The sequence below is a fragment of the Lonchura striata genome, chromosome 2 (assembly GCF_050655825.1).
Source record: "Lonchura striata isolate lonStrDom1 chromosome 2, ASM5065582v1, whole genome shotgun sequence".
NCBI classification, from domain to species: Eukaryota; Metazoa; Chordata; class Aves; order Passeriformes; family Estrildidae; genus Lonchura; species Lonchura striata.
Genome location: NC_140704.1, coordinates 54115688 through 54140919, shown reverse-complemented (window position 1 = coordinate 54140919; position 25232 = coordinate 54115688). Strand labels below are relative to the sequence as shown.

General features: G+C 37.6%; 1 protein-coding gene across 13 annotated transcripts in view; it reads left to right on the top strand.

The window, feature by feature from the left end:
* Window positions 1–25232, top strand: part of POU6F2 (POU class 6 homeobox 2) — a 354882-nt gene that overhangs the window by 279187 nt on the left and 50463 nt on the right. For 12 of the 13 annotated variants that reach the window (XM_021546755.4, XM_085570635.1, XM_021546677.4 and 9 more), the window contains 3 exons: window positions 2484–2690; window positions 14215–14383; window positions 22635–22803. In XM_021546755.4, the coding sequence (XP_021402430.3) occupies window positions 2484–2690; window positions 14215–14383; window positions 22635–22803 (545 nt within the window). The remainder of the gene's footprint in view (window positions 1–2483; window positions 2691–14214; window positions 14384–22634; window positions 22804–25232) is intronic. The other variant, XM_021546724.4, reaches the window with a different exon arrangement.

Below are 25232 nucleotides of genomic sequence, written 5' to 3'. Positions count from 1 at the left end.
TAGAAAACAATCTGAAATCTGATAATGATGTAAATAAATGCCTCACTCCTCAGTGAATAGCCATCTTCTCACATGAACAGGAAAGCAGTCACCATTCAGATAGGGGGAAAAATAAAATAAATAAAATAAAATAATAAAATAAAATAAAATAAAATAAAATAAAATAAAATAAATAATAAAAGCATTGTGATCTGAAAGGAGAAACTCTCAGGAAATTTCAGGAAATCTCAGGAAATAACTCTGAATATGCTTCACCATGCTTCACTTTCATGCTCCATAAAATGGGGGTAATAATCTTTATTGATCTGTCTACCTTTTAGCAATGCATTAAGAACTTAAATTGTATCTTTACAGTCTTTTGAACAGTCTTGATATATGCAGCTCTTAGAATACAGCTTAGTAGCTGGGCTTGCCATTTTATCAGGTTCTCCCACAGGAGAGCTGTCCTGCTTTACTTTCTGGTTCTCTGGTCTTCCCATGCTAAGGCCTTCTAACTGGGCAAGTGTGGTAAATTGATGACAATTTCTGCACCTACTGCTCGTTACCTGAGCTGCCGCAGCCAACAGTGCGCTCTTCTTGCTCCAGGAGCCAGTGCAGGCTGTCACCCGGTACTTCATGGTTGAGCCTACCTAGGAGGCACCTCACTGGGTGTGACTGCTGAAAGAGCAGTCACTCATTAGGATCCTTTCACTCAGTGGTTTCATATCTTAGCCTAATAGTGGGAGAGGGTGGTGAGAGCCACCTGCCCCTCCGGCTATGCCTGAATTACTCGGATATCTTCAATGGTGTTTTTTTAAGAACAGATTTTTTGGGGTTGTTGTATGTGACCCCTGGTGATTTCAGTAGGCAGAGGTCTTCACATACCTCCTTTACTCTTCACCATGCATTTCACACCTGTATTAATTTTATATCCGCAGCAAGAGATTCAGTGGTGTTCTACTTTTGAACTCACATAAAGCAACTTAGTGGTCTGCCCAAAAAGGTCACTGATGTTTTCACTAAATAGTTATTTTAGACATAATTTTACACTGTATTGATGGGTTACATTGATAGAATATAAATTAATTGTTGAAATCAATAGGAATGTTATATGTTTTGTTTTATATGTTTGGGAAATTTTGAGTTTCATTCTGAATACTTCAGCCTGTGTTTATGAGGAAACTATTCTGTGTCTAGTGCTATGTATACATCTTGTTCTCTTTCTGTCCATTCAGCTCTCCACACCTACTTAATGGCTTGAATCAGCTAATTAATTTCTAAAAAATTTGTCAGAAACAAAGAGATCTAAAAAGACGAGTAAGCTCCCAAATGGAAAGAGAACCAGCAGAGAAACTGTGAAAAACTATAATATTTCTGTCTCCACTGAGTTAAAAAATGGGATCATACTAGTGGGAGTCAAAATGGACAATGCAGTGTGGTGAATGCTGAGGATAAAGAGGAAGAAGCAAGGTTTCTGGAAAGGGCAAGCTGGAAGTTTTATGATGAAGTAGATGTTTTCAGGGAGGCTATGATAAAGAGAGAAGAGAAGGTGAAGGAAATAGAGATGTGCTATGCTTTTTTTATTTTTATTTTTTCTGTTGCAACAATTCTATGACTCCAGCTTCATATGTTGCTGTTTGAAAAAAAAAGAAAAAGTTTGGGTTTAGGCTCAAGTTTCATCAGAAGTTTATTTTAGATTCTCTAATACCTGTAAAAAGAATCTTGCAACAGCATAACTTTCCAGCCTAGCAGCTTATTGACTGACAATCTTTCTTACGACATCTGTTTGACATCTCATCCTAATATTAGTTTTACAGGCACATTCACATTTTAGGAAATCACTGTATTCTCAAGTCTGAGATGTCACAAGTGTCTCTTTCTGCAACTACTTGCCCCAGAAATGTTAGCTAATATATTTTATCTAACATCAGCCCTCCTGTTGTGTTGTACTTCATAGCTGTCATCCAAAACCAACTGCATTTTTATGAACGTGTCTTAATAAGGCACGCCATGAGAGGTACCAGTATCCTTTTGTATCTTCCTGAGATCACATGGGAGTAATAGGTGGTCATCCAGAGTACCTGGTATTAGAAAATCAAGTAAAATTATATAAGCCCCTTTAGTAACATTATATGGAGATGTAGAAATTAAGACAAAAAGACTGATGCTTTTATCTGCCTCAGTCAGTGTTAAAATGAATAGAGGAAACAAACCATGATCCAGGGCCCAGATTGTGGGCCAGCATTTGTTTCAGACACTCAGAAACCACAGCAGGTTTGCTCCAGGTGACAGTGGACAGTGGTAAAATGTACAGGTGATATGTGATGAAACAAATGATTGGAAAGTCCTTATCAGCCCAGTGAAGGAATGACTGTTTCCCATCCTCAGCCTGTCTTAGCAGTCTCACTGTGCTTTTATCACCTAAGCTTGATTCAACATGCAGAATATAAGGTGTGGCAAGTATATGTGGCATGCGTGCATTCTCCCTGTGTTGTTTCTTCCAGATTATTGGAACAATCCCACTGATGCCTAATCCAGTCCCGTCCAGCCAGGCGGCAGGTGGAGCTCAGGGACTTCAGGTGCAGCCGATAACTCCACAGTTATTGACCAATGCCCAGGGTCAGATCATCGCCACTGTCATCGGCAACCAGATACTCCCAGTGATCAATACCCAGGGAATAACACTATCGCCGCTCAAACCAGGCCAGCAGGTAAATTGTCTGTAGCCTGAATGATTATCAAAATAGACACACAGAAATTTTCTGCTCCTCATAGACACTCTCATGGCCTCTCTAAAAACCCCCACTTCTTTACTATTTTTAATAACAAAAATTAATTCTGTCCTGCAGAGTGTATTACTGCATACTATATATGTAGTAATTAATAATGTCATATTATATAATTTATTTACACATTCAAGAGCTATCCATTTATTCTTTTTAATTTCTTTTCAAGGTTAGTATAGGATCAATTGAGATGTTTTCTGCAATTAAAATGCAATAGGAATATGAACCAGAAGAGATCCATCTGGCCCATCTGGCCTATAAAGTTCAATTCCTTAGTTTGTGGTCATCTAGTAGACTGGGGCTTGAAATTATTTGGAACATGCAGGGAAAACAAGGGAAAATATAAAATCTTATTAGATTTCCTCACTGGAAAATCAGATATGATTACGTATAATAGCACAGGCAGAAAATATTCTGTAGAAATTATTACTCAATGTAAGGTTGCAGGTAGTTGACAGACTTAAGGATGGATCCAGTGACCACACTGAGGTCCAAAAACCCTTCAGTAGCTCTTCTTATAGCACTTTAGAGTCAAATCCATTAGTTTTGCCTACATCTGTAAAGCAAGGAATTGTAGTCCTACCTTTTATCTCTGAAAGAAGGGAAATTGAGGACAGAAAACACATCAAATGGGATTACCAAATAAGTACTTACAAAAATGTCCCTCGCTTAAATATTCAGCTTAGCATTCCTACTGCTGGTAGTACTTGTTTGCTATTCCTGCTGACACCTCCAGTCACAGGGAACAGCTTCTTGTATGCTGCTGAGTATCCCAGGCCACCTGAATTCCAAACTGATGATTTTATCTTTTTTTTTTTTCAATTTTAGAAGTATAGAACCAATGAATCTCTAACATCACTTTTTCATTTGTTCTGAAAACATTTCACATCCCATTGGTTACCTGCTTTTTCCCCATCCTATCCTCTGTAGTATGTAGGATGGACATTTTTCAAAGCACTTATCATTTATCTAACTCTATTTTCTTTAAATGGGAGTGTACTTGCACTACTGGCAAATGCTGTTGCAATGGTTGCATATACATGGTTTAAAACAAAGCTGAATGGATCTGAGGGCAGGCTCCATGTTCTCCACCGCAGGAGAGCCTGACAATGAAATATGAAACTCAGCAGTTCACATTTGGTTTCCTGGGGCTGTGTGGATGTTTGGGGTTTTTTTAAGTCCCCTGAAGGGATTAGATCTTTTCCTCCATTATGGGGGAAGCATTCAAAAATCATAGCAGCTCTGAGATCCTATTTGAAACTCATGAAACTTAGAAGTAAATAGGAGGATAAAGGACCTGTATTATTACCTGAGACATTCTCACATGAAGAGCAACTCACCTTCTGAGTTCTGCAGCAAAGCAACTCCTTCCAGGCAATGTCTGCCCGTAGTGTCAGTGGGCAGAGAGGGTACAGAGGTGTAGCATTTTCTACACAGCTCGTGGCGCTGGGCTCACATAAAGAGACAAACTCTGAAAGCTGAAGCTTGCTGAATGAGCAGGGCTGCAAAGTAGAGAGCACTGTTTAGCCACATCATGCTGTACTGTACTTGTTCACCCAACCTGTGTGCTCGTGTGCAGGGATCAGCTGGCAAAAATATCAGTCTGCAGAGAACAGATTATGTCCAAGAGCCAAAGATGCTCCCCATTAAGCTGGTCTGCCCAGCAGTGCTATGGAGGTAAAAAACATTATTTTGCCAATATTATTTTCACAGGGTTCAACCTCTGCCTCTTTCTTACATGGCGTCTGAGGTCCCAGGGGTTGCAAGAAGAGCCACCAAACAACACTGTCTCCTTACCTTGAATCAACCATTCTTGAAGTTTAATCATGACAGTATTTTTGATCAAGAAGGGAAAAAAATGTAGTGCAAATACTATATGAAGAAATAGTACAGGTTATCCTTTTTATAGGAACCACAGAAAATTATTTCTATGTGTTTGTGCTCCCTCTACTGGCTCTTCTGGTTTTACTGAAAGAAGTCAGAGAAAATTTTGTAATGAATTTCACTGGGAGCACAAAAGATGCATGAGAGTTAGATTCCTCATAGGAATAATGCTGATGGGTGGTGAAAAACAATTGAGCTAGTACTATACAAACTGTTGTGTCATTTGGAAATTGAATAGATTTCCTCGAAGTTTAAGGAGATGCTGGGTTTATTTTTTTGCCTGAGTAGAGACTTAGACTAACTGTAGCATTTGGCTAATGATAGCATATTAAGTCATAAGGTTTAAAATACCATTTTCAAAAGAACGGAGTGAGTGTTTCAAATCAGAGGGCTCAGCAGGAATTCAAAATGTTTATGAAAATGGTGTCACACAGTATTTGGTGTCTTCTAACTTGAAAGAAGCTTCAGCAGGGGGAAAGATTACAACACAAGTTTGGGGAAAGTTTTTAGCATGTCTTGAAGAAATAAATAGAGGAAATAAATAATGTAGTAAAAATGTTCCAGTTACAGATAATCCTAGTTTAGCTTTCCACTTGTCACTTCCTTGGAAACTTAAGTACTGAAGGAGAAAAAGAGCAATGATACTGAGCTGCTGCTTGTTAGCTGAGTCACAATAATTGAACCTTTGTAAACTGTTCCAGTTCCTAAGTAATGCATGATAGTGCTTACTTTTTCCCTGATGACTGAAGACTTAAATGCCTCAGATGTTGTTAGTCAGCTTTACTTAGGTAGACTATATGTGTTATTTATTCATACAACTTTTTCAGATTTGACAGACTAAAACTTCAATGTCTCTTAATGGAAATGAGTTCATGGAATACTTACATGAAGTGTAAAGCAGTCTTTCTTTTTCTGCACTGTAAATAGGTTGCTTTTCAATGTACACAAGCAAGTCTGATGTAGTCTTGTTCTTCCTGTATTTAAGTATAAATAGATAATTTTGATTTATGTTCTTTAAACTACCCACACTAGGCATTGTTCTTCTTCAAATTACACCAAGTAGGTAAAACTTCAGATATTTTACTATTTTCCAACCTTTTGCTAATCTAAGGAGCACCAAGAATTCTCCTAGAAATTGCACTGGCTTTCTAAAGCAGGCAGTTGTTTGCACTCCTGTTTTATTCAGTACCCTTTTTATCTCTGTTCATAAAGAAAGAGGGTTTTGCCTTTAATAATTTTTGCTTAGCCATTTCCACACTCTTCAAGTGTGGAAGTTTTCTTTCAAGTTTCAGATCTTTTGATCAGAACTGAATGCCATGGTCACAGGAAGGATGCATCCCTGTTTTACATAACATGATATTATTTTCAGCATTATTTTCTTTCATTATCTCGACAGCCTAACATCCTGCTTTTTTCTATCTCTGTTCATGGAACAGTTTTACTTAATAAGCGGATGTGTCCACCATTATATATCTTTGCTTCCCTGATTATTAGCATGTGTATCACTAAAATGGTTCCTTTTAATGTGAATCACTTTGCACTGATCCACTACCTGTCAAAGTGCTCCCCTGGCATGCTGTAAACAGGATTTGTATGTTTTTCATGGTATTCTGTAATAATTGAAGAATATAATGTGTTCTTCCTGCAGATTCCACTTTAACATTATTCACCATATTTCCTTGCTGGTTGCTAAAATATTTCAAAAATTTGATATAAATCCATTGTTTGTTACTTGTAGTCTCCTTTCTTGAAAAAGAAATAATAAAATTATTCTCTAATTTTATGTTTCTTGCTTTATAAGGTCTTTGTGTTCCATAATAAAAGACTACCTTGTAACTTTAACTTCTGCTCTTCCTCCATGCCTCTCAAGAGGAATTTTGTCAAAATAGAGGTTGCATGGCTAAGGGCATATTGTTTTTGAGAACATATTAATTTGTTGCAAAAATTTGTTTGCACTGTCATCTGTTATCAGATTTGAAAATTTTGTTTCAAGGTGTTCTTTCATATCACTAACAACACAACCTTAACAACAGCACAGCTGAACTTAAACTGTGAACTGCAATCTTACAAAATTTAGCAAAGTGTGCACCTTGCTTAACTTATTCATAGAGGAGTTAGGTGTCTGGTGTAAGCTGGCTAACTGGATTTCCTGTATCAACATAGACAAGGAGACATATGCATGTCCAGTGGAAAACTCAAGACACCAAAATAGAAAAATTTTGGATAGGTTGAATCTCTAATAGGTATCTTAACATTTCCATTGTTTCCATTGACATGAGAGAGGGATATGGTAGCTATTTGAGGATTTTCAATTAATTCTAAGGTGATCAAAATTGACTGAGAAGAATCCAGTGCCAATGATCACCGGAGTTCAAACACATTCTTGTTTATGAATTTCCTAAACAGATTTCCTAATAATTGGTGTTTTCTTAACTATTTTATTTCCCATACAGAAGCAATTCTAGACATTCTATTGTTCTTTGGTATACTACATAAAGTAGGTTCCCATCTCACTTTTGCCTGGCTCTTTCTTTCTGCATAGATTCATTAAATCAGGACTGTAGTCCCAATTGTCCTCAGTCTTGTTTTATCTACAATGCCTGACAGAATTTTTCATACTTCATTGTGTCTTAGAGCATGGCCAGTTTTGGGCTTCTGCCAATGCTAACGCTGTAAAATGAGCTAGTAGGCAGCATTTTCCTACATTTTCAGTTCCCCATCTTTGTTGTCATTGGCTATCATGCTCCAGATTAACTGTTGAAAAGACAGAGATGCCTCTCAGATGGGTCTATGGTGATTCTTGTACATCGGCTTGCCAAATTTCACGTTAGATGTTCCCTTTCTGCTGTCTCAACCTGCCACAAAAACCCTACCATCTTGTTATCACAACTGTATGCAATCCCTTGTTATTCTCTCCTATTTAAATATAACCAGCTCTCAATCATTTCCTCTCTGCAATGCTCCTATAGCTTTGATGCTGTCTTGTTTTATGAGAAATGCACTCTTCCTTCTCTGTTTCAATATAGTCACTAAACTGTGTTGTCTCAATACAACTTTGTTTTTCTTTTGCTTCTTATATGGCTTTCAGTGATGAGGGTGACAATTTTTCTTGCTTCTTTCTCTTTTCCTTTACCACCATCATTGCATAATTCTATTTCATCTGTGAATAAATTGCTAGAATTTTGAAAGTCGAGATTACTAGACTACTTACTACTACAAGGGACTGCATCAGACTTTCCATGCCACAGCATGACACTTGACTTGTAATTTCCATCTTTTCCTGACCAGTTTTCTTTGTGGCATCAGCACCTATAGGAGAAGGATATCTCAAAAACAGTCAATATAACCATACCAAATCATTGGAAATAGGATGGTGTCACTACATTACCTGTCATTCTAAGCAACTTCAGCACAGAAAGCATGCAGTGCTGTTCACCGTAGGAATGCAAGGGTTGCCTTTGAATTATGCACTTATGTATTTAAAACAGTTACTATAATGCTACTGTAATATTTACATTATTAATTAACATTATTAAATGATAAATAATTTATAATTAGTGATTAATATATGGTCAATAATATTGTTGTTATATGGATATTATATCCTTCCTGATAGGGGTAAAAAAATTACTTATGCACCTGATTTGCATATAAAATTAAATCTTCTACAGAAGTCCAGCTATATTCCCAAACTCATTAACAAGTTGTAAGACCTTCAATTACAGTGTGATTTGAAAGTGGTTGTGATTCAATGGAAAGGCTTTGAAAGAACTTCAGCAGATGTTGTCAAAGTCCTGCCCCCAGTTATGTCCACAGCATAGTCTTCTTTTTGGGTGGATTATGTACACAGCCAGTGTGAACCTAAGAATGTTTCCAAATGTAGCCATTCTGTCAGTCTAAGCAGTGTGTACAAACACCTTTTATGCTATATGTACTATACTATGTTATACTACACTGGGAGAGAAGATGCTTATTATGTATAAAATACCTTTCATATTCAGATTCATATATGCTGTTACTTGAAATTATTTGAGTAACCTAAATTAGGGTGATGGGGTACAGTATCTGTGACATACTCTGGCACAGTTGACTGAGAAAGGGTTTTGGCATGAAGGATGGGGATATGTGTATTAACTTGTTCTTTCCAATTGCTAGAAGATTTAGGTAACATCTTTGAAGCCCGTGCCTGCTCATGCAGTATGAGTAGGTTTAAAAACAGACTTCATCTGCCATCGTGTTCTTGAGTCATGCAGTGTCCTCAGCATGCCATTACTCTTTCTCATAATCAAATGTATTTTAGGAAATGTATACAGAGCAGAGGACTCCATTTGCAAGGAATAATAGAAGCATGAAACATTAAACTACTACTACTGTAAGGCATTATCATACAATTTCAAAGTTTTTGGGAATGTTTTTTTATATCAAGATATTTATTTTTCAGACCTTCCATGGACTTTAGTCTTTACAAGAGCTAATGTCCATATTTCTCAGGGTGAACTAGCTGACATCAGAAAAAATTGAAAATCTTTAACATAAAGGGGATTGCTTAAGATGCATTTCTTGCTCTTTGTACCATTCCTCTTAGTTTCATCTCTTCTGCCCTTTTTGTTATATTTCTTTTCACCTTTTTGTTATACTTTTCGCTAATTTGTTGTGTTTCGTCATCTCTCAGATTTTCTTTTCACTGAATTATAGAAAATAGCACTGGAAAGGACCTGAGGAGGACATAGAGTCTGTCTCCTCCCCCTAGGCAGGATCACTTGTCCCTATATCACTCTTGACAGAGGTTTGTCTAGCTTGTTCTTAAAAATCTTCAGTGATGGAGGTTCCCTGACATCCCTAGGCCATCTAGGCACCTCTCCTTAGCATTCAAAAGGTCTTCCTGATGCCTGACCCTAGCTTTCTTTATTGCAATTTAAGTTCATTATTTTCTTATCCTTTCCCTTGAATCCATATTTCACCCTTGGTGTTTGTCCAGACTCTCTGTAAAACCAAGTAGCAGCTCTGTTATGATACAGGGCAATATTCTGTCAAAATTTTTCTAGATTTCCACTTAGTTTCTTTCTCTTTCCTTATTTTATGCTAAATACCTTGTTACCCTATCACTTTTATGCACCTTTCTGGATGCAGAGAACAACATCACAGATCTCATAAGGCCTTTAACACAGAATTCCAGTCAACCATCCCAAGCATAAGAATACCCTACATAAATAATGTAAGAACAAAATTCAGTCTTACAGACCTAACTAATTCTTTACCTCTGCATTTGTCAGTCAATACAGTCAATACCTTCACTGTTGACAGCAATATGTAAAGCTCATACAAAAGAAATACAATTGAGGCTCTTTTCAGTTTTCCCTTTATTCTTGCAAAGTATTATGATGCACTTTTCCCTTATCATATTCACTTCATCCCTCTAGTTGTAGTGTGCATACACAAATTCCTACCAGATACAGATCACGGTTCCATACAGTCATCATTCTGGCATGTCTACTATATCCACTTACAAAGAATGGCACTTACAGCAACTGTTTCTGTAATTTCTGTGCCTCCTTCTGTCTTTGGATGGAAAATGCACAACAGTCATAAATATAATTCATATGATATAAACGTGTTCAAAATTGGGAAAAGTCAGCTATTGAAAATACAAATTGATTCTGTCATCTAGAATCTAATTCATAATCTAATCATTGCCTCTCCTTAAGGCTATTTCTGGAGTGGAAATTATAGTGGATGAAAATAGAGAGTATTTTAATGCAATTTCATACCATAGATAATGATCATTGTTTTTTAAGCAGGACATTTACAGTGCAACATCATCTGCTGTAAAGCAGAGGGTATGCTAGAAATTATGTAGGGAGTTAAAGGTGGAATCCTCATTCAGTATTTGGTCAGGTCTTAAGGTGATTCTTCAGCCTGTTCAACCACATTTCTCACTTCTCCCTCACAAGCTGTGATTTAGAAACTAACCTGTAAATATCCCTTATATATCGCTGTTGCACCTAAGGTTATTGTGAATCCAAACTTCACTAGCCATATGCCATTATCCCCAGCTAAATTATGAGAATTTCTTATATTTGTTTAAATATTTCTGGACCTTCAGCAAGAAAGTTGCCAAGCTTCTTGGTATTCCAGTTACTTTAAAAATATATGCATAGTACAAAACATGCACAGAGACTCAAACACTTTCTAGATTCAACTATCACATTGTGCACATGCAACATAGTGACTCTGACTTTGTGCATGAAATAGAGCTGAAAAATGCAGAGTGCCCTCTCATTCCAGAGCTTCCTGGAGGCTTCAGTTTTACTCTGTATGTGCTCAGTAGTTGAGCTGTTCAGTGACTATATGTTGTAACATAGCTGGAAAATGTTGGTTTTGTTTTCTCCCTGAGAAATGCTGATGGGAAATGATGTTTTTTAATGATGAGAATCATTAAAAAATTAGGGGTGGAAGGTCAAAGCTCAAGAGATTATCCAGTCTAACCTCTTATTCTCAGATGGAGTAGCTATTCAAGTTTTTAGATAATTTTGTCCTAACCACTGTCACAGAAAACCACCAATTCCACCAATAATCTATGCCAGTGTTTCACTGTCACATTAGATAGCTTTTCCCGGCATATAATTTCAACTTTCCAGATATCTAGGCCCATTAGAAAATTAATAAAGAACAGAATAATTATCTCCTCCTTTCATTAGCTATGCCTGTATTCAAAGCAGGCATCATATCCCTCTTGGTCTTCCCTCCTTTAGATTAAACATGACCAGTTCATTACAAGTGTCTTCATAAGCCTCAGTTAACTCCCAGGCCTTCAGCCATTCTAATTATTTAACTCTAGTTGGTCCAGATTTTAATGCAGTCTGGTACCCAGCTGTGGACATGACATTGGTATCCCCCTCTGCAGAGGTCTTTCCAGGGCTCAGTAGAAAAGGTGCACTTCACATGCACTGCAGACATCACTCCCGCTCACGTGCCTTGGTATGGGAACTGCCTTTTCTTCACTTTTTTAACACAAGTTTGTAGCCAGTATGTTCAAAACACAGACACATCCTGTAATCCAGCCTGTCAAAATTTTCTCCCAGCATGTCATCAGCATGTAAATTTAGTAAAGGTATTCTCTGCTCTGTCATCCAGGTCATTAAGAAAATATTGAGTAGTGCAGAATGAAGACAGACTTCTGTGAAGCACCATGCATGGACGCTTTTTTCCACAGATACTTTATCCTCAGTTTTGCTTTCCAAATACTTTGGCATTCATTCTGCAGCAATTTCGCCTAAACTATGCTTCCTTAGATTATAAAGAATGTCACATGAGGGAGTGTCAAGACACTTGTAAAGTCAAACCACCTACTGCTTTTTCCCTGTCCACAAGGCCAATTACCCTGTCTTAGAGGGGGATCAGATTGGTTTGACACAGTTTGTTTCTAGCAATCCAAGTTGTCTGTCGCTACCTTGTTTTCTTGCAAGTGCTTACAAATTGTTTGATTATTTTCTTCAGTACTTTTCTATGGTTGAAGTTTAGTTGACTGGACTATAATTTTGCAGGTCTTTCTCTTTAAAGATAGCTGCTGTATTTGTTCCCCCATGCTCAAAGATAAGCACTAACATCTCGTAGACTGTTCCACATAGTGTGAAAGCATCTAACTCATCTAAATACAGTACTTATCTTCCCTTGCCTGGGCTGAAATCTTTAGTTTTGCCAGAGATTCCCTCAGACAACAGACCCAGACACCAAACACCTGCCTATTTCTGAAAGCTGCAGTCTGGATGTGATGTGGATATAATGTGTGGGCAGACAGTCCACTTCTTCTGTCTTCAGAAGAGGCCAGCCCTTATAGTGGGATGTTTCCCTAAGAGAAGATATTATAAAAGTAATATCTGAGTTGGGAATTCTCTGTAGATAAAATCCAGCTGTTAGAGAATTTTTTTAAGAAGCTCACTCCTTGCATGAGTCTGAAAGATGGAAGCCTTTTAATCAGCTTCTCAACTGTTATACCCTTGATAACATGCCAGTTATATTTTTTTAAATGTACTTGAGAAAAAAATCCAAGATATAACAAAATGCTTTTTTTATTAATCCACAAGGAAATCAAAATACACTAAAACTGGAGAGATAAATAATTATCATTATTATTAAATGTTAAATCAAAGTTACTTCCTTCATTTTCTATGATATTATTCCATGTAGAAGAGCCAAAAAAGAAGTTAATTTTTTTTCCATTCTTAAAAGACTCTAACAGGAATATTGTCATTAAAATAGTTCATATATATTCTGCAGGAAGTGTCATCTTGAATGTGAGCAGATACCTTTATCTACAGATTTATACAATTTGTTGTCTGCTTAGCATCAGACATTTCTATGTGTGCTGGGAGGATAATACATATAATTTGAGTGTTACTAATAGATGTAGCTCCTTTTCTAAAGTCATTTTTTCAGTTAGATATCAAAAGAGAAAACCTCATACTCCTTAGCATTCAAGAAATAGATTTTAATTACTGACTTCAAGCAAGGCCACATAGGCCTTTATCTTTTACCTTGTAGAAAATGCAGATAACAGCTGCAGTGAAGTGAAGCCTTTTTAGAATATTTTTACCATCTTTTTTGATCAATATCAAGAATCAACATAAAATAAAGGTACAATAAGCAGCAGTCACCAGAGTGTATCAGACCTATATTACTGTATTCTTATGCTCTGAAAAGACTATACTGGACTACTAGAATCCAATTCAAAACTGTAAAGTCCATTGTGTGCCTTTATTTTGTAGAGAGACTGCCCTTCAAATTTTCTGAGAGTTTTATGTGAAAATCAGTACCAGAGAATGTGCTTAGATTTCAATGCCACATGAAAGCATATTATAGGCAGAATGGATCGATGGCTCTTTCCATTTCTCTAGTAAACAAACAGAGACTACAGTCTTGTAATATATGTTTTAAAAAATTTAGAAAGTCAATTCATGTATCATTTGCATCTGCCTTACTCACTAGACTTTTTACATGCGTCTTACTGGATACAATCTTGATGTGGATGGAGCTCAGAAGTTTCTGTATGTGTTTTAGTCAAATACAACTCATTCGTTCCCATGATCTTTGTTTGTTTGCCAGGTCTGATGTCATAAAACAAATCTCTGATTCCTGTAGGAAAGGGATTTTGACTTAGTTTATAGCCTCTTCCCCATTCCCACACTTCTTGGTCCTGGTCCTGCAGTATGAAAGGACCTCTGTGAAACAATCCTGATTTCTATGAGAATCCATGCAGGGAATAAAAGTCTGGTTTCATGAGTCAGAAAACAGGTAAGGATAAGTATTTGATAAATCAGAATCCTGATGTAAATGTCATAGGTCTCTTATCACCCATTTCAAAATAAGTATTTACCTTCTAATTATTTTGAACAATATTTTGAACAGCTCAGATTGCTCCTGTAACATTGTAACTTGAATAAAGCCCATGGTGTTTAATGCTCCTATGTGATTTGTTCCCCAGAAGTAGAAGGGTGAGATGGTGCATTGCAAGTTTCCTATTACTGCTTCACTTTCTAAATACCTATTTTTACATTTTAACATGTAGCTCCATCAGCCTTCCCAGACGCAAGTGGGACAAGCAACTTCACAATCCAATCTCCTGCATTTGGCTCACAGTCAAGCATCTATGTCTCAAAGCCCAGTGCGTCAGGCTTCCTCTTCTTCCTCCTCATCCTCCTCCTCTTCAGCTTTGAGTGTTGGCCAGTTAGTCAGCAGTAAGTATTGTTCCCTGGCTCTTCTTAATTCTCCCTTCTTTTTGTTCTCCTCATTGCTGAGTTTTCCAATCTGTTTTTCCTCCTTGTAGTCGATTGTATATTGCTAAATAGCTGACTCTCACCAGTGAGAATTACTAAGTGTTATCATGGGTGGGGCTTAAGGTAGACATGCCTTAAGAAATTTAATCAGTGTTGAAAATGGTCATAAAAATGGTAGCAGCCATTAACTGACTCATGAGGACAATTGTTATAACTGAAATGTAGTTTATGTTTTTTGGAAGTTAGAAGTTTTTGAATCAGCCAGTATAATGAATTGCATTTCTCAGAATTTCCTTGGCAAAGAGGTACTCCTACTTTTGGTTAAACTGCTTGTTTGTTTGCTTGGTTGATATAGCAAACCATTTTACAAACCCTAATACTGCACAAATCCAGAGTGAGAGATTTTCTTGCCAGAAAAAGTTTGCAACATTTAAACAAGAATGAACAGGCCACATTGGGAGTGAATGAACTGACACTGGGGAGAAGGAAGAAGCACACTGCAGTGAAATAGCTGAGTTATAATTATAACAGCTGACCTGAACAACACTTTCTTCCAGATTGCACAGTTGAGAACCTTTGCTATTACCTTATCAGCATTAACTTGGTCTTTACATAGCAAAAACCACAGGTTGATAGTATACATTAGAAGCACTAACAGTTTTTGCACATCTGCAAAAATCCAATTGATTTGTACGATCTTGTTCTATGATACTCCATGTACATATTCTAGGTAATCAAACACTATAGCTTATGCCATATTGGTAATGAAAAATATGTGACTGATACAAGCTTATGAAGGGTTTGGAGAAACTGTCATGCAAGGAAAGATGTGAAAAAATCTTGGTTAGATTATTTCAGAGATCATTTACATGGGGAAATTACTAGTAGAACTGTAGTGGTAAAATTATGCTGATGTAACTCCCCGTGGGAGTACTTTTGTTCTGGAATGAAAATATCTGCATATAGATACAGATATAATCATAATGCTATTGCACTGTCACTAGTAAATTTCCTTATGTAGACATGTTTGTAGAAGGAAGACAAAGAAGTTTTACATTACAAATACGTAAAATTTACCTCTAGTCCATGTGGGCAAATTGAATAAAATAGCTGGTACAGAGTAAGTTATTTTTCAATAGCTAGTCTAGAATAGCTCATCTTTTGGACATTCTTATTTAAAATAAATGCAACATGGAAGAAGCCCTTTTGAGATTATGGGATCAATCCATCCAAAGTTAGAAAATACTTGAAAAATAGCTGTTGGTTCAACTGTATGCAATTCCTCTTAGAAATGTGTTTCATTATAACAATATATTGTTGTGATTAAAATCATGCAATCGTGATTTTTTTTTCCTCATCCTTCTTTCAGTGCATTCCCAGTGGAATTTTCCTAGGGATGTATCAGAATTGCTAACACAACAGGTGGGCTGTTGTCCAAGGGTTTACCTGATTCAGTAATCTGTTCCCAAGTTTGCATAACTGGGGAACATAATTTGAGGTAGGAAGCTGTAGAGGAATGAAGGATGATGTTGCCTGAGGCAATAGAGGACTGAGGAGCTGAAGCCTTCTGTCTGCTATGTAATCCCTGTGCAAGGTAGGCAAATCACTTAAAAGAGATTTTTCACAAGTGCTTTCTCAATATCCAGCTTGAGACCCCAGACTTTAATTTACAGAAGAATTTGGTACTTATAGTTGTAATTTTAAGTGCACTTTCATAGTGGAACTGTATCAAGAACCATTTAAAGACAGTCTAAAAAATCATTTCCTACTTGACCTAGACTGGGTACCCTAACTGCTTCTTCCTTTAATACCTGTCCACTTCTCTGTGAATGAGAAGGGGAAGACCCTCATCTTATAGAAACACAAGAAAATAAATTAAGATTTTAAAGGAACCAGAAGAGCTCAAGAGGAGATGTCTTTAGTGAAGAGCTTTAATAGAGGTCTGGGGCCACACACTGAACAAGTAAAAAGGCAATACATCAATCAGTTTGTCTGTAGTGAAGGACAGTTCATCCTGTGCACATGAAAAAGAACTGATAATCCAGGGCTCAAAGACTATGGTACACTGTGTTGTGGGCTGCTGTAACTCCAGCATTTTGTAGCTTCTGAGTGTTAATTTGTTAATAAGGATGTTCTTTTAGCTTCGTTTTTTGCATGGATACATTTTAAGGTTGTTTCAAAAGCAGAATAGTAATATAAATCAGTCATATAGGGAGATAATCTTTATGTCATAGTTGGAAATAGGTGCGTTGAATGGATGGAAAATCTGATAGTTCTGTTATCATCTTGTTGGTTCAGCTCTGGAATAAGCATGCTGTGCTTATGGATTTGGCTTAGAGTAGAGTATGAGGCACAGGAATATCAATTTGAGCACAACTGGGAGATACATTAATGAACATAAAACGTTTACTCAATCCTCTCAGGCTTGACTCCATCCATTACTTGTCTTGTTCTAGTCCCATTAATTCTTCACACTGTTCTCCACACAATCTACTCTCCCTTTGCCTCCATGCTTTTGTTCCTCTTTTCTCCCTGCCGTCCTTTCCTCACAGTCCATCATTACCCAACTTTTCTTCCCATTTCATTTCCCACTCAGTCACTGTCTCCAGACTATATCTGTACCCTTTTACAAACCTTTTTATTAGGCAGTTTCTGTCCTCTTTTATATTGTTTTATCACTAGTGCCACCTCTTTTTCCTTTTTTCTTTCCTCTATCACAGTGACTTGTACTGTGCACAGTCAGGCCCTCTCTCCCTCCAAATTCTAATCCTTGCTCTTTAATAATCTTCAAGTCTGTTTTTTTTCTTCTATCTTATCTATTTCTGTAGAATCAAGGTTAATTTTTGCCCCCTCTGCATCCAAATCCTACTGATGCCACTCCCACCCTCCCTAGCAGCCATCAGAGGAGTGTGAAAAGTGATCACAAGGAAGAGTGTCAAGTCAGTCTCCATGTCTTTACTGTGGTCCTATCAAAAAGACCTACAGGCATAGGAAACTTTTAATACAGTCAGACTGATTGTTGAAGGAGTTGCACTTGGAAGTTAACTCAAAGTTTCCAAAAGGAAATGTTATTGATAGGGATCTCCTGAAAAAAATTCCACGTCAAACATAAATAAAAAACCTGTGGAGCTGTTTTGAGTTTATGCTTCCAGCTTCATTCAGCCTCTGCTGTTCAAGACTAATTAAATAGCATGAGGGGCGGATCAACTCCCTTTGGCCATTTGCATAGTTACCTTACACAGATAGAAGCAAACCAGTCATCTCAATTATCCTTAAAGGCTGAGAGCATGTAGCCACCACAAACTGGAGCTAACACTGCATGCCTAACCCTGCTTGAGCTGCCACATCAGGGATGGTGTTGCAGGGCATAAGAGAGCTACCTACTCTCTTCTAGTAATGTGGAAAGAGCCTACAAGAAAAAGGAAAATATGGTCAGTTCAGTAAGGAAAGATGAAACCACTTGTGTAATGAAAAATGAAAAATCAGATGGGATCCTTTTTTAGCTTTTCCTTCACTGTGATAAACCAGTGATACTGTTGGGACAAATAGTATTAAATTACCTTCATGAGTTTGAAAATTGTTTCATGTGGCTGAAAAGTCATTTGCACAAAACTGTGGCTGCCCATGAGAATGTAGATAGAAAATCATCCTTGTTCTTTACGGAATCTGTTCAGTTTCCAGATGCAGATCGTTGAAGGGCAGGAGCACCTCTCTGTCAAGCCTGAGATCTTCTTAGCATCCCAGGTTTCACACTGGCTGCAGAGCTTTGTATGAAAGCCTCACAATTTAAATCCAGTGTCTGAAAGTCTATTTTAAGTCTTTTAGTGGGATGAGATGGGCAATGGGTTGGTATTTCTGAGAGAAGTATTTATGCATGAGGGCAGCAGGAAACAACTGAATCTATCTTTGATTTCTTTATTCCTCCTGAGGTAGGAATATTGCTCTCTTTTCCTGATTCCTTATGAAACTGTAGTCCTGACCTCTGGCAGAAGTCCTGGAGCTGAGTACCTTGGCAGAGATTTGCTATATTCCAGAAATAGTTGCTAAATATAGCAAAGTTCATGTAAAACCAGTCACGTTTAGCCACTTGTTCAGTTAATCAAACTTCAGCAAATAATTATTTGGGGCAAGCTTCTGCACACTGACTGCAAAGAGAGTAACTCTTTCACAAGAGGTTGCTTCAAATCAGAGAAATTATTAAAGTACAAGGAGAAAGTCATAAGAACTCTATTAACTGTAGTGTTCCATGTTCCTTGGATTTATTACTTTTACATTTCATTCTAGTAATATTTTCTGTATTATTTTGCTTCTTTTTCTTTTACATGTTTCTTGATTTCAAAGATGTTTCCTTACCTTTTGTTTTTAATTGCTCTTTCTTTTTTATTTTTTGTCTTTTTTTTCCTTTATGTTGTTGTCTTCTTTATAGCTTTTCTCTTTTCTCTCATCATCATCCCATCATCCCTAACCAGCAACAAGTGCTAATTATTTGGGGGACAAAACATAGCAGTTATTTCCAAATAAAAAATATTTTAAAATAAGTTCTGTCTAAGCAAGGACTGCAAGATTCATCTCTACTCTTCCTGTCCCTTCTGTATGATTTCTTTGCATTGTCTAATCCTATTTGTATTCTCTTTTGTCTTCTTTATTTTCTCTTAATTCAATCTACATCTTTATTCCTCCCCTTTTTTCATTTCATTTTCCTCTTCTGAAATGCATCCCTCTGCTCATTTCTTTAACTTTTCCACCATATGTTCTCTTTGTGGAAATCACTGGTTTCCTCTTGTGCTCTGAGATTTGTGTCTCCATGAAGTTCCTTTCTTCCTCCCAGATTAATTTTACTGTCATCTGTTATTATGAAATTAAAATGCCTCCCATAAACAAATTATTCTTCTTTTTTTTTTTCCCTGAACTCCACTCCATTTTCCATTATCAATGTTTTGCCCTGCCTTCTTATCTAATTTACTTTCCACTGGACCTCCTCAGCCAGCTACTTCTCCTCCTCTCTGACTGGGGAAATCATTCCCCTGTAATCCTTCCCGTGGCAGAACTCTGTGCAACTGAAATTTGGTTTCTCCTTAAGGGTGCACTGATTTCTCTGTAGCAGCTCTTTCCCCTAATTATTAAAATCGCAGCATATTTTCACTCAACAACAAACTCGCAAAAGATTTTCAGAAGAATTCAAAGGTGGGAGAAGTATTCCCTTCAGTAGGAAAAAAACAGATTTCTGTGCAGGAGAGCCTGTGAATTTAATTTCTTCCATACAACTCATCTATCTTCCCCATCCACCAGGATGGCTGATGGAATTTTAGCTCTCTTCCTTTTTGTTATATGTACCTATATCCTCTGAAATGGTGCAAGACAACCCTCTGACCTTTCTCCAGCACCCAGTAGTTTCATAGGCAGCCACTGTTTTCTCAAGCAATAATGTAAACATGGGAGCCTTGAAATCCATTACCATTGATCCCAAACGCTCAATGGGCCTGGTATTCTCTATTTACCTGTTGTCACTGGGTGGCCTTCCCTAGGATATCCACTAATTTGAAAAAGACCCAGCTTATTTATTGTCTTCAATAAGATACCCTTCCTAAAATGTGATGTGCACTATATGTTCAACTCTTTTAAAAGCTCAGAACTTGCTAAGACAAAGTCCATAATCTTTTTGAATATGTTTATGAATACACATATTTAGACCACACAGTCCAAGACTGTATTGATGGCATTTGAATGCAATAGTGTAAAACAGACAAATGATGGTGCCAATAGAATGGTCTTCATAGCACTATTTGTGTTTTAGGGAGGTGGCTGAAGACAAGATCCATGGATTTCAAAGGGCTTTGAAACACACCCAAAGTAGAAGTGGTTCCAATTTCACACAAATGCTATTTTCCCTAGAGTTCAAGATAAAACATTTCAGTGTTTCAGTCCATCTGTTAGTACTTTCTTGTTGCCAAAGATGCTATGAAAGAATGAAGCCTTTTCCACAACAGATATTCCACTGTAAACTATATTCTACTCCCATATTACTGAAGGACATCACAGGTATTTTCTTATCTCAAGGAGAGCTCAGCTTAATATTTCCTTCATCCAAGTGCCACAGGCAGGAATGGTCTTTCCATGATGCTCACTATTGCAACAGTGCCAGATCATTCTAGATCCAGCAGAACTTGGCAGAATTTCGCTACAATTTCTCTAGAATTAGTTTTCTCACTTCCCTTTTTATTCCTAACAGGATTTGGGGAGGATTACAGGTGCCATAGTTTGCTACTTTAGAAGTTCTCTGGCAACATCTGAATTGTCCTTTGTTACATTCTTAACAACCTTAGTCAGAGGCCTTAAATTAACAGACGGAAAGAGGTGAAGAAAGTCACCATTTCAGTGAACTTTACTCAGGGGAGTTTTTGAGGCCAGTATCATTTATGGTATTTAGTACAGAGACCTAAAGTCAGATAAATCTGCAGCTCCACTCTGTGTCTCTGAAATTCAGAACTGGTATGCTAGATAGACTATATGGTGTAAGCAGGAAAATTCCATGCTTCTAAAGGCAATTACTTTATAAATTTCAGTGGCCACTGTTACAGCACTTACTCCTAAATCAAACAATATGCACCCTAGCTTTGTACTGAGTGCGTGCGTGGGTGTGCAGGTGACCACAAGTACAGCAGTGAGAACAGCAGACATGATTCTGAGTGTGGAGTATCATTGAAACAAGGTTCAGCCTATGTGCATGTTTGTATGCATAGTTCATGGGGTCCCTGGTTGCATTCACAAGAATTTTAAAAATATTGCCATTTGTGCTTTTTGCAATCAAGCAACAGAGTAAATTTATATATCAGAAAACAATTTTCCCTCTGTCTATTGCTGGACAAAAGGATTTTTTCATAGGATGTTTCCATCACTAGGAAATTTTACACCAGGCTTATAAACCCCTGAAAATAAAAGCTTTGCTACTGTAATGCTGATAAGCCCTCACTAGAGCCATACTAGCAGGAGCCATTCTCATAAAGGGTTCAGAATGGTAATGTAGTCTAGCACTGTCCTTGGACAACTGCTTGCATTTACAGAAATTGAGGGGTTATTGTACTGAAAACTCTTCACCTCGGAGTCTGAGGAATGAGGCGAAGAACAATAGAGATGTCTCACTGGGAGAATGGCTTCACTACATGCAGTATTGCACAACACTTTGAAATCTTCTACCATCCCAGTCCCATGCTGTCTCTGACTTGGCAAACACTTTCATTTAGTCAGGGATCAGTAGCTTGCGGGGGGGCGGGGGCTGGAAGTTCCATACTCCAGCTGTTGTGTCATTTCCCTTGATAAGTCCTAAATTGACCGAGTTATCCAGCTCCAAAGGAGCTTTTCTGTGGTAGACATGCTTTATTATGTGCCCTTTCAGGGACAAAAGCTTCTATAGAGAGGAAGGACGGATTTATTCTCACAGCATCATAAGCATTATCTTCTGAGGGGCTAATGTAAAAGTAAAAAAACTGTGCAGCATTACCATCCAAAACCAGTGTTGCTGCTCCTTGATTATTGACCTGATGGGGGGCAGAATAAAAAGCTTGAAAGGCTGCTTCTCGGAAGGGCATATTTTAAAAGACAATTATTAAATTAAGGAGGTTTTAAAGGCAGAAATTTTTTAGGCTTGTTCATTTCCTGTGTTATTTTGCACATTTATGTGGCAGTTTAGGTTGGGTATTTTGTAAAAGGGAAGAAATAGTTGTGAATCTCCTATTGACATTAACTTTAGATAAAGTACAAACATTTGATTTCAAGTTAAAATCCAAGCAGCTCATGCATATATATAGCCTTCCCTACAGACTGGAAATAAATTTATTAACACCCACTGTCATGCTATGTGATAAAAAGGGAAAACAGGGAACATGACTCCTCAATCCAGAGAAGACTTTGCAAGGCATAAATGTCAGCAAGGATCCCAAGCACATCCTCCCTCAAAGGTGAGCTGGCCTTTGTCTGGAGTTCAGCAAAGACATATCTTTGGAAATCTTCCACCTGCAGACAACTGCAGCCCAGTCAGCATCTTAGCAATCTGAACACACCTTACAAGGCAAGTCTGTTTCTGTTTGGGGAAGAAGAGAAACGGATCAGTATTAAAAAATTTGAGCTTGAAAGTTTTAGCAGTGAAAATGGCTGTAAGCCTGTCCCGCTGATATGTGATGCAAAGAACTGACATGATTAAAAAATATCTCAACAGATCCTCAGACAGCCACTGGAGAAGTGGATGGGGTAAATCTGGAAGAAATACGAGAATTTGCCAAAGCTTTCAAAATCCGGCGCCTGTCCCTTGGCCTGACACAGACTCAAGTTGGCCAAGCCCTGAGCGCCACCGAAGGCCCAGCCTATAGCCAGTCTGCCATCTGCAGGTAACAAGTTACATCATAAACTCCTTTCTTTGTCCTTAATAATGATCCAGCTTATTGTGAGGAGCATGCTTGTGTTTGAGTTTCATAACTTTAGAGTGTATCATTTAACCTGACATTTAAATGTTATCTGGCATATAAATTGTTCTTATTGTGTATCTTTAGAGTGATTTTGGTCTCCTTTTTTTTTTTCCTCCTCATTTTCTAAACAAGTGAGAAACAATATTCCTGGCATAAAGACTAAATTCCATAGATGAGTTGGAGATCCTGCTGATGCTGGATAAGTACCAGCTGACCCTCTTCATACTGTGCCATTTTCTACAGATAGGGTTACTGAACAAATATTTCATGGCTGCTTTCCTGCTAAGTTAAACCTGTATTACTGTGGTTAGCACTTCACATAAAGGATGTTAATGATGATTTACCTAGGCAACACAGAAGGGAAAAAAATAGCTTTCCTGCTATCTTTCAAACCAGCAGCTATTCATCTTTTATCACCCAAATATTTACTGAAAAAAAGCAGACAAACCCATGTATGCAAAGCAGAAGCAGAAATCTGTCCTATCATAAGAAATAATAATACACTCTTGACAGAGTTAGAGTAGAAGCAAACACCTTATATGAATGTATGTGTATTGCAGTAATTCCGTGTTTATGCATGAGGTAACAAACACACTTAGGTAACAGCTTTTTCCTCTTGGGCAATGCCTTATAGTCCTCCATCACTGAAAGCCAAGAAACCAACTCTAAGCTCATTTAAGTGGATTTTGTTCTTGGTGATCCATGAAATGCTCTGTCTTTTTATCTGCTCTTTATACTTTTAATGTATTCCCCATAGAATAGAAGTGTACTTTTCCTGCAGTTAAAGACTAAGGTTATAAATAACATCAGTATGGGGTAGTGTGCTTGCAGCTCACATTTTGCTCAATGATTTTCCATAAAACCCATTGATTGTTGTTAAATACAAAAAGCTCCATAGGATCCTCTCACTTCTATGGTCTCCCCTACTGTTTTTTCTTATAAGATACCTCCCTGTTGAAAATAACCTTTATTCAGTCTATACAAGGATACTACTGCTGGGAAATTTGTTTCAAGACTTGTATGTCGTTATACCAAACATGTCCTGCAGCAACAACACTAACAAACAATGCCAATGATATGAATGCTGTTGCTCCCTATTGCTAAGGATTAAATTTGATTTTGTATTATTTTTCTTTTTTTTTTTACTTCTTTGTGGTCAGTTGGTAAAGAATGCCTAAAACTGGTGGAGTTTATAGCAACTGGAAATTTTTGTGGCCTTAAGTTGCTGTTTATCATGCTATACTTTAAAGGGACACATTGCTGTTTCCTTTACTTTTGCCTAGTTTACTGTCTTCTCATTTTTTCCATCCACCTCACACTTTGAGAAAGCACTGGGGATGGTGAGACCTTTTACAGAGGGCTCCTTGGAGGAGCAAGTTGCTCATAACATGAGATTGGGTACAAGAACTTGTCCCAGATATTTGCAAGGTTACAGGGTTTTTTTAATTTCCTTTGCCTGCCTCAGATGGATACCATTTTGGGGTGTAATTACATTCTATGACTGTGCATTTTTTGTTAAGCTGCCTCAGTGGCACCATGTTTTCATCAGAAATAGTAGATTTAACTTTTTTTCAGTTGAAACAAAGGAGTTTCAGTATGAACTCCAGGTCAGTGGAAGGGGCAGTAAGGCAAGCAATTTGAACAACCAGCTCAAAGAGAAAAGTAGAATCTCCTGGTGGCCTATGCAGGTCTTATGAGCAATATACCACCTTGATATGTTCTGTATGCAAATAGCAGCATTTTCTTTTATTTGAGACAATACATCTTAAAATATATCCTTCAGCTTGAAATATCACTGGACACCAAGGAATAACACCTTGCAGTCAACACCACATTAAGACATCAGGCACCAGTTACAAAGTCTTTGGAGTATCATTATCTGAAATTATTCTTTGTCTTATTCTTTGTTTGTGAGAAGTTCTTTGTTTCATGCTGGAATATTTTTTGCTGCCTCCACGTGCTGAATGGAGACACTAAAAATGTCCAGAAACTCCACCAAGTTTATTGGCCTAAAGAGATTGATTGAGTTCCTCTCATCTCCAGAGCACTCTGTGGTTAGTGGTGGTGGTGGTGCTTCAGCACCGCCTGGGCTGGAGAGCACAGCAGCGACATCCAATAATTGTTGCCTTTCTGCAGCATTAAATACCTCAACGTGCTGAGTGGACAGAGAAAAATGGGAAAATACAAATGGATGGCACCAAAGAACTTGGGTTAAGACTTTTTTAATGTTTAGCAAATGAAAGAAACAAGTATTTATAGGACTTGAAACGTGGATTCTGCTCTTCTGCTTGTTTTTGAAAGGATTAAAGCTTTGTGTGGCTGCTTTTCCAGATGTTTTATAATACTTGTAA